The sequence below is a fragment of the Neoarius graeffei genome, chromosome 3 (genome assembly GCF_027579695.1).
Source record: "Neoarius graeffei isolate fNeoGra1 chromosome 3, fNeoGra1.pri, whole genome shotgun sequence".
In the NCBI taxonomy this organism is placed as follows: domain Eukaryota; kingdom Metazoa; phylum Chordata; class Actinopteri; order Siluriformes; family Ariidae; genus Neoarius; species Neoarius graeffei.
The window spans coordinates 27,779,537-27,790,365 of record NC_083571.1 but is presented as its reverse complement, the minus strand read 5'-3'; the positions used below and the strand labels follow the sequence as shown (position 1 = coordinate 27,790,365).

Below are 10,829 nucleotides of genomic sequence, written 5' to 3'. Positions count from 1 at the left end.
AGCCAGCACGGTTCAGCGCGGTTGTAGTCGAAATGCAACTCCAACAGCCCCACTCAGCTCGACTCAGCACGGCACGGCTCAGCCGTGTTTGTAGTGGAAAAGCGGCATAAATGAACCTGAATGTAAATATAGGTTCTAAAAGAAAAGCAAGTGACCCCATGATGGTTACAGAGTTATTAAGAGGAATTTCAGGCACAACACACTGACTTACACAGATAAAATATAAATTCAACTTCCTGCTTTTCATTCACATACAGCAATTCAGTTAAAGCTCGTCTTCTCACAGATCCCAATAAACTGATCATCACATGGATAATCAGCCCAGTTGTTGAAAAGATTAGTCCTACCACCTGTTAGAATACAGTCCTCATTTCCTGCATGACTGTTGGGTTCTCCTTGTCCCCAGTACCTGAAGGTGAGAATCAGAGGATCTGCTGTTTTCTCAGGGCAAAGAAGAGTCAGTAACTGTATTATGAGCAAATATCAGTTGAGTGATTTCTTACCCAGTGGTCAGTGTTGTATCATCCACCCACTTCCATATATCCTCCGTCTCTTGGTCATTCAGACCAATCCAAGCGTGTCTGTTATGCAGCACTTTACTGATGAACTCCTGTCATGGTTATAGTAAATAATCAGAATAAATAAGAGTCTCTCTCTCTCTCTCTCTCTCTCTCTCTCTCTCACCTGTTCCTCTCTGTTGTTTATGATCACAAGGTCTGCACCTCGTTCTCTGCAGTCCTGTCTGCTCTCAGTCCAGCTCTTTCCTTGAGTTGAGATGTAGTAAGAACTATAGTTGAAACAAGTCCATCCTGGATCCAGACCATTTTAATGAAAAAAAGGGAGAATAATTCTCAAAATTAGTTAAGCCTCAGCACTGATAAGACACTGTATATTGTAGTGCCCTCAGTCCAGGTTTTCACCTCAGTAGAGATGTAGTAAATACTGGCGTTGAAACATCTCGCTTTGAAAAGTGAAAATCATCACAGAAAAAGACATTTAAGGTTGTGTTCAGAGTTGGTTAATATTTTAATACTGAAATTGTGCATATCTGTATTCAGACCTTAGATATACAGTAACTACAGACTCAGATACTATTTAGAAGTTACAGGTGAGTTGTGTCTGTGGGGTTCAGTAAAGGGAGTAAATTTAAAGAAAAATTTAAGCAAAATTTTAAGCATATAGTAGATTTTAGCTTGAAGTAGAATTTAAGCTTGTCCATAATGTTGATGAGAACTGAGAGGAACACTGACAGAAAGTTGGAGGTAATAGTTTGAGCATTAGGAATAAAAAAATAATAATAAAAACCCTGAGAATTCACTTTTAATTATTAGAGGGATTTTTTTTTCCTGTTGTGCAATCATGCTGGGCTTAAAGGTAAACATTATTGTGTCTTAATTGAGGAGGATGAGATCTGAGAGGTTTGGATGGTGTATTGAACAAACATTTTTTTGTGTGATGTATATTCAAAATATCTCAGAACTTGATGAAAGTGAAAAGGAAGATGTTTTGCAAAGTTACAGAGACTGCTGTGCAAAAGGCTGAATGTATTGTTTGTCGATATCAGACTAGGACATCAGTGATAATTTTTTTGTGGCCCAGGATGTGAGACAGTAAAGGAAGTGCATGATGTTTAAGGATTTTGACTCTCCTTTATTACCTCACCCGGGACGGAGTCCACTGGGGGCAAGTTATTGTTTTCGGTGGGGTTTCTTTGCTTGTTTGTTTGTTACCTCACCTGGGACGGAGTCCACCAGGGGGCGAGGTATTGTTTTCAGTGGGGTTTGTTTGTTTGTTTGTTTGTTTGTTTGTTTGTTTGTTTGTGAGCAACATTACGGGAAAACAGCTGGAGCAGGCTTCATGAAACTTTCAGGATACTGTAGATGGGCATTCGTCTCAAATAGAACCGCCAACATTTTGAGCATCATCTGGTCAAAGTGAAGGTCACCAAAAAGGTCAAAATTGTTTTGTTCATGATATCTTCCTTCATATTCATCATATTTAAACCAATTCCAAAATGTTCATCTTTCAATTCTGCTTCCATTGATATGCTACATGATGGGGTATCTCTCATAGTTTTCTTAGCAGTTGGGGGCAAATGTCAGGGGGGTCATGGTCATTGCTAAAATTTTCATATTTTCCATTATAACTTGAAAATGGTTAGAGATAGAGGGATGTTTATCATTATCAGCATATAGGAAGCCATATATAGGCTTTCAATTGGTGCCATGGCCTTTGCCCTTGTTTGTTTATTTGTTTGTGTGTCTGTCTGTTAACAATCTAGGTGTCTAGACAGTTGCACCGATTGACTTCAAATTTTCAGGGAAGGTGGGCAATGCCCATAGATTACTTGATTAAATTTTGGGGGTTATCGGGTCAAAGTGAAGGTCAAGGTCACCAGAAAGGTCAACCTTTCAGTCAAAATATATTTCCCATTATAACTCAAAAACGGTTGCTGATAGACAAATGTTTACTATTATGAGCATATAGGAACTCCCACATGGCCTTTCATTTGCCACCATAATCTTTGACCTTGAGTGACCCTGAAAGGTCAAACTCAAGGTCACAGATTTTCAGAGGGCTATAACTTGAAAACGGTTGATGGTAGACAGATGTTTACCATTATCAACTTGTAGGAAGTGCCATATGGGCTTTCATTTGGCACCATGAACTTTGACCTTGAATGACTTGGAAATGTTAAACTCAAGGTCATGGATTTTCATAGGACTATAACCTGATGGCTGATGATTGAGATATATTACCATTATCAACATATAAGTATAAAATAAGTACTGCCAGGTGAGGTTTGTTTTGCCTGGCAGCACTTTTTAATAATGTGTATGATGGCCAAGCTATCAGAGTAAATAAAAATGACATTCCCTGTCCATTCATGCCCTTTGATGAGGGAGGAGAGCATTATGGGATAAAGTTCCCACAGGTTGGAAGATTCATTGTGTAAGTGAATAAATTCAACAAGCCATGGAGAAACAAACCAATGGCCTCCTGTATATTCCGACCAAAGCCATTTATCGGACGAGCCTCTGTGTGTGGACTTGCAAATTTTTGGCCAACAAAACCTCATCCTGATAAAAGAAGGAAAAGCCATTCCATTGTTCAGTGAAAGAGAACTGATGAGGAGACACTGAGGAAGCAGCAAATGAAAGGGTTCGCCAGCGATATAATGTGTATTGTAGAGTTAAGGTTGTTCAAAGAAGTTGAAGTTTGGTAAAATGTGGAAAATTAACAAATTCAGACAGGGCAGGAATGACATGGTTGTGCTGACTTGCAGGAGGGAGATGTGGAAGGATGTTATGTCTAAACCTATACAGAGAAAGTCTGAAGAGGTGGAGGGTTGTAAAATTGCTTTGTATGAGAGTGACAAAATTGCTAAAGGCTGAGTCAAGAATCAAGAGGCCAACAGAAGAGGAGAGCAGGTAAGGTCAATGATGAGGAATGATGAGGAAATCATCCATTACGTGCAGGATGAATAGTGTGTAATATACATACATTAAAGAGGATCCAGTATAGCACTTCAGCTAGAGTGTTGGAAAACTCTTGAAGTGTAAAGTGAATAAAATTTTGTGTAGAAAATTTTGTGCAAAGAGTGTGTTTAATGACATGAAGAGTGTAATCCACTTTCAATAGCTGAATGAAAATTTAGAGCTGCAGATTAAGTTGTTGATGGAAACATTTAAATGTTGAAAGACATAACTGCACATAATCCATGTTCTCTGTCAGACTCGGAGCAGTTCGTGTCCATAGAGCTATTACAACAACTGAGCATATTTAAAGCATTTACTCACCCATATTTTCTTTTTGAAATTCATCTTTTTGCTTCTGTAACTAGTTTTTCTCTTTAGTCAGGTCGCTGTAACTGGTTTGTAACTGGTCTTTTTCTGTATTAAGGTTGGTGAATTTGATCCACAACACTGTGACGGCAATCAGGAGCAGAACACACAACAGCACCACACACACTATCCATTATGAAATTACAGGGATAAACATACATTGAATATACATGATTTAAATGTGCACATTGGTTCTGTGTAAATGAAGTGAGTTGCATTTCCACAGTTTGTTTTCATACAGCTAGCATGATTTGAGAGTCGTGGAATAAAAATTCATCACAATCATGGGGTTTGTGAGGATCTTGTGTAATGAGCCAGTCAGTGGAATTTAAGCCGTCCCAGTGAGGTGAGGCAGTGTGCAAGTTCCCAAGTGGTGGGAGTGTGGAGCCTTGGGTCCCTGAAGTTGTGGAAGGAGCCTTTCGATCCTCCCAGTTAGTGCATTGTCTATGCTGGGATCTGGTGTGGGTAAACACACAGAGCATTAGGGAGTGCATTTGTTTCATATGTGTTTCCTTTTACCCTATTACCAAAAGGGTTAGGGTTAGAGGTAACACTAACGTTCGCAGGTTTTTGTTTTTTTTTCCACCAGAACTCACTTCTCTATACATCAGCTAGTCAAAGACAATAAACAGATGGAACGGTTTACTTTGTTGGCAAGCGCATGTGCATGAAATAACATTTATTTCTGTACCACTTCTCCAGTGGTATGGAAAATCGTGGATTCATGCACATGATAGCTACAGTAACTCCTACATTTGCATAAATCTCCTCACTCATCTCCATTCTTCTCTTTGCAGTAATCCTGAGCTTTCAATGAGCAGATGCAGTTTTACGGGTGTTTAATTGTCTAAACTACACTCAAAGTGGCTGTCTGAAGGAGCACTGTCTACATGAGTGGGTCTATTGCTATTATGTTGCATGCCTATTTCCTGTTTAACGCAATTTCTTTAAACGTGCATCAAGCAACACGTGTGGTCAGTGTGTTATTTTCAGGTGTGAAACTGACATTCTGAAGACAGTCTAAGCTGGAAGGCCTTAATGCATCAGAGACATGTCACTACACTGTCATGTGACTACCAGACTCCCTTCTGAGGAGTTCACTGAACATTTTATTCATATGAAGTTAATGATGGATGATGCTTGTATAGGTTTTTCACTGACCTGCATGGTTTTCTTGGTCCGAAATTGAAGCAGCTCCACCCCATACTATCCTGCTGCATCATCATCTGTTCATAAAGTGAAGTAAAAACAGATAGTGGTTAGTTCCACGTTCTGCATTACTGTGTTCAGAGAAGTAATGAACATTTTTTGGTTACATTTTGTCAGGAACATTTGAAAACAAATCATACTACTACATGGTACAGAAAAAATAAAGTATAGTCTCTGTCAAGCAAAATCACAATGAATGAATACAATTTCTTTCAGCACTGTTGAATTCTCAAATATGTTTGTTCAGAAGATACTGACTAATTTTCGAAAACAGCAGATCTGACAGAAGCTCTATATTAATGCACTCCTTCTCGTAAGTTATAGTTGCTATCGTATTCTGTTGTTTTCACACTTTGACCCCTGGAAGCGACTGCAGTTAGGCCACTTCCTTTCTGGCAGCCGAGCAATTAATAGTCTTTTTCTGCATACAAAGCTGATCATTATTAGGAAACTTTACAAGACTAGAGTATGATGGCAGCACAAGATCGCAGTCTTTGATCACTAATGTACACATTTGTAAAATGATTTCATGAGCTGTTTCTTGTAATTTCTTAAATTACATAAAAAAAACCTGACTATCCACGTGGAAGAGCCCAATTTAAAACAGTGCTTTATACTCGCACACAAACTGTTTTACAATTATTATTATTATTATTATTATTATTATTATTATTCCAACCAACTTAAGTTCATTGAGAATAACATGTTGGTGCTTTAATCAGCCTACCCAATCATGATGTGACGGCCATGAGCTTTTGAGTAATGATTGTTTTTTTTTCTGTTTAGTGCGTCTCCCCAATCTGTCTTGAAGCGCAGGTGTGTGCAAGGGGCGGGCCGCTTCTAATGGACTATGGCTTCCACCGGCGCGCAGGCGGAGCCTCTCCTTCAAAACGAGCGTCACCCGCGATCGAGGGGGGCTTCTTTTTTTTCTTCTCACCTGGACTCTACAGACAGACAGCACATTCCACTCCACTCCTGCATTTGCACACACTACTGATAGCCTACCATCCCTCTTTACACTATTGACTTTAATCGCAATTTTTGTTGAAACTGAGATTTTGGGACTTTTAAAAAATAAATAATATGTTGGATTTTTCCTTGCAAACGTCGTGTCGTCTCCCCCATTCTTTTTGGTATTGTGGTGACTCCCCTAGGTCACAACAATATGGGGGCTCGTCTAATTTCTTTTTTTTTTTTGCTGAATTTTTCCCTCTCGCTCCTCCGCTTTGGGTTTGCCACGAGAATGTGTTTGTTTCCACTTCCGACATTTGTTTTGTTCCACTTCACTTCTTTTGTGAGGGGCGGCGTGCGTGCATTTGCCTATTTTCACTTTTACCTTTCGGTAATTGTTTGATAGTCGCCTAGGTGGCGTTTGTAATCGTTGGGGCATTCCCCACTCGCGTGTTGGCTATTAAGATAACCCGGTACTGCTGCTCTTTCGGTAGTCTCACCACAGCGTACCTTCCCTGATAGGCTGAGGGTGTGCTCTTGGGCGCACCATTTCTTTTTTTAGTTTGTTTTTTTCACGGTGAAGGTGGGTAGTAGCAGTTGTCTCGGGTGCACCTCCGGGGTGCGCACCTCACGTGCCCACTCGTTTTGTGTGCTTAAAATCCCCCCATCGGTAACCGCAGAAGACCTAGGGTCTACTTAGTTTAGTTTTGAAAGTGTTTTAGTTGGGTAGATGGGGATGTAAGCGTGAGACTGCTGATAACAGTTGTGTGGTTATTTGGTTTTGGATTTTCGGTACGCCTTGAATAAAGCAGGCTGTTTTGTTTGGATATGTCGATCGTTGACGATTTCGTTGCCACTCCCTCTGTGGAGACGTTTAATTTATTAACTAAAATCCAGCTCTTGGACATTGCCGAGCGTTATAAGGTTCCTCTAACTAGTGAAGACAAACGTTCCAAGTCGCTCATGCAACTAGTTGTTAAAGCGGCGTTGATTAAAGCGCAGGTGCTGCCCGAGGAGGAGGCGACTCCTCCCTCTCCGGCAGTGGCGGCTGAAGTGACATACGAACAGCAAAAAGAGCTCCTTAGGCTTCAAATGGAGAAAAGTAGACTGGAGTATGATAAAGAAATAGAAAAACGACGCCTCGACCAGGAAGTGGAATTGTCTAAATTGGATGTCGAGCACCAGCATTTAGCTTTGATTGAGCGTGGCAAAATGCCTGCTGGTACTCCTGGGGAATTTGATGTGGCACGTAGTTTAAAGCTGGTGCCTAAATTTGATGAAGCCAAAGTGGAAACTTTTTTCACTCTGTTTGAGCGTGTCGCCAATGCGTATCACTGGCCCGACGTCGAGCGCACACTGCTACTGCAGTGCACCTTAACTGGCCGCGCCCAGGAGGCCTATTCCGCGCTGGATGGCACCGAAAGCCTGAAATACGACTCTGTTAAACAAGCGGTGCTCAAAGCTTACGAGCTCGTTCCTGAGGCCTATCGCCAAAAGTTCCGTAGCATGCGAAAATGACCTACGCAAACCTATACCGACTTCGCCCGTGAGCTTGCCGTTCAGTTTAATCGTTGATGTGTAGCATCTGGCGCTGAAACACAAGCTGGCCTTACAAACCTAATTTTGGTCGAACAGCTAAAAAACACACTGCCCGAAGCTATGGCCACTTTCCTTAGTGAACGTGAAGCGATCACACTGACTGCTGTAGCTGCGTTGGCCGATGACTATGCCCTCATTCATAAAAGTAGGTTCTCTGCTCCACCGAGCCGTGACATTCGCTGGTCACGGAACACCCGAACACCCCGCGATGCTGTACTTTCGAATAGGGGCGCTCCTCGCACTCGTAATCAACCAGATCCAAGCAGCGTTTGTAATTACTGCTTGGGGAAAGGGCACTGGAAGTTTGAATGTCCCGTCTTACGGGGTAAAGAGAAATGTAAAATTCCCGTTAAGGACAATGCCTTGGCTGTGCCAGTTGGTCGTCTCGCTTGCGTGGATGAAAGTTTTTCACCCTTTGTGTTTGATGGTTATGTGTCACTGCGTCGTGGCAGCGATAAAATCGCAGTGAAAATCCTGAGGGATACGGGCTCCGTAGAGTCTTTCATTTGTAGGTCCGCCTTGCCCTTTTCAACGTCTTCTGATACCGGCCAGTGTGTTTTTGTTCGTGGCATTAATTTGAATGTCCTGACCGTGCCCTTACACAGCGTGTACCTAGAGTCCGTTTTAGTCAGTGGAGATGTTTCACTCGGTGTGCGCCCTATGCTCCCTGTCCGTGGGGTTTCTGTTATTCTTGGGAATGGGTTAGCTGGGGCTTGTGTATGGGCAATTGGGGTGATTGAATGTGGGGGTATCCAAAATTCAAGTAGTGCTCTCCCAGACCGTGAAGTTGCGCCTGTGTCCGTGGTAACGCGCTCATCCAGTAAAAAGACATCTGCGCTGGAGAACGATGATGCTCATTCTTTAACTGGTTTGCCGGCCTCGATCTCTCGCCAGCAGGTGATTGACGCGCAGCGGTCGGATGCTTCCCTGCAGACGCTGTTTCCCAAGGCTCGTGGCTGCGACGATGACGTATCTGAAGGTTACATACTGAAGGACGAGGTCTTGATGCGTAAACGCCCTCCAAGCGGCCCAGCTGACGAACATGCGTGGCAGGTAGTGGTGCCAACCACCTTGCGTAGCCTGGTGTTAAAAACTGCCCATGATGACGCCGGGCACATGGGTGTCCGTAAAACCTACGACCGAGTCACACGCTACTGCTACTGGCCTAGGGTAAAACGTGACATTACGGAACATGTGCGAGCCTGCCATGTCTGTCAACAGACTGGCAAGCCTAATCAAATGCCAAAACCGGTTCCTCTGCGACCCATCACCCCTGCGCCAAAACCGTTCGAACACCTCGTCATTGATTGTGTCGGGCCACTTCCTCGGTCCAAAACTGGATGCAATTATTTGCTAACTGTCATCTGTCAAACCACCCGTTATCCTGCGGCGTACCCGCTTCGGTCCATTACAGCCAAACCCGTTGTCAAAGCGCTGTCTCAGTTCATGTCAGTGTTTGGTATCCCAAAAACCATACAGTCAGACCGCGGAACGAACTTTACCTCCAAAACCTTTGGCCAGGTGTTGCGCTTACTGAACATCCGTCACAACAAGGCGTCAGCGTACCACCCCCAAAGCCAAGGGGTCTTAGAACGGTTCCACCAAACGCTCAAGTCCATGTTGAGAGCATACTGTGTGGAGCTGGGAAGCTCCTGGGACGAAGGACTGCCCTGGTTGCTGTTGGCGGCCAGAGAGGTGACCCAAGAAAGCACTGGCTTTAGCCCAAATGCGCTGGTGTTTGGCCATACAGTGCGAGGTCCGGTAGCAATGTTGATGGGCGATGTTGACTTGTCTAGCGGTCCTCTGCAATCTTTAACTGACTACGTCAATGGGTTTCGCCGTAGATTGTATGAGGCGGGGAAAATCGCACGGGAAAAACTGCTCTCCACGCAAACCAAAATGAAAAAAGCATATGACAAAAAGACTGTACATCGCGTGTTTAAAGTTGGCGATCAAGTAATGGCCCTTCTCCCAGTCGTGCATTCGCCTTTCCAGGCCAAATTCGCTGGCCCTTACAGGGTTGTTCGCGTAGAGCAAAATGACAATTATGTGGTGGCAACACCGGACCGGAAGACTAAAACCCAACTGTATCACGCCAACTTGCTGAAACAATATTTTGATCAGGCAAAGGTTGAACCTGCTACTGCTTTGGCTACCTCTGTCTGTCCTCTCTCTTGCTTGTCTGTGGCAGGGTCGGCTGGGGAGAACGACAGACGTCCATCCTTGGGTGAGATGACTCCTCCAGCGGTGGCAGCGCTGCAGGAGGTAGAGGTTCGTGAACCTGATGATGCGGTCTTGTTAGGAAGGCTCAAAAATTCTGAGTCATTGGCTAACCTTCCGATGCTGTTTAACCATCTTACCCCACAACAGTCGTCCGAATTGGAAGCTTTGATAAAGGAATTTCTGTCCTTGTTCTCCGACACCCCCACCCAAACATCTGTGCTTACCCATGACATTGACGTTGGGGACTCTCCCCCCATTAAACAGCGTTTTTACAGGGTTTCCGGGGAAAGACAAAAAATCCTGGAGGGGGAAGTGCAGTATTTGTTGAAACACGACCTGGCTGAGCAGTCATACTCTAGCTGGGCTTCGCCTTGCATCTTGGTGAACAAAGCCGACGGTACCTATCGATTTTGTACGGACTACCGTAAATTAAACAGCGTCACTAAACCTGACTCCTTTCCACTACCACGCGTAGACGATTGCGTTGATCAGGTGGGATCTGCCAAGTTCGTAAGCAAGTTTGACCTGCTCAAGGGATATTGGCAGATTCCCTTGACTGCCCGTGCACGAGAAGTCTCCGCGTTTGTTGCACCCACAGGTCTCTACGTTTACAAGGTGATGAGTTTTGGATTGCGTAACGCGCCTGCCACCTTCCAGAGATTAATGAATAAAGTTGTCGCACATCTGGAAGGCGTTGCGGTGTTTCTGGATGATGTGGTCCTGTGTAGCGAAACGTGGGAATCACATTTGCATCGCATCCGCCAGCTTTTCACACGGTTGGCCCAAGCCAAGCTTACGATCAACCTGGCCAAATGCGAGTTCGCTAAAGCAATGGTTACCTATCTTGGCAAAGTGGTAGGGCAAGGTCTCGTGCGCCCTATTCGCGCCAAAGTCTTGGCTATTGACGCATTTCCACAACCAACTTCAAAAAAGGAACTTATGAGGTTCCTGGGGATGATTTGGCTATTACAGAGGGTTTTGCCAAAACTTTTCATCTATCGT

The 10,829-nt window shown here is 43.8% G+C and overlaps 1 protein-coding gene across 1 annotated transcript in view; it reads right to left on the bottom strand.

The window, feature by feature from the left end:
* Window positions 1-219: 219 nt before the first annotated feature.
* The window catches only part of LOC132883230 (CD209 antigen-like protein C), a 60,989-nt gene continuing 50,379 nt past the window's right edge, over window positions 220-10,829 (bottom strand). Inside the window, exon 6 of the mRNA XM_060916587.1 lies at window positions 220-409. Within this exon, the coding sequence (XP_060772570.1) occupies window positions 262-409 (148 nt within the window). The 3' untranslated portion in view covers window positions 220-261. The remainder of the gene's footprint in view (window positions 410-10,829) is intronic.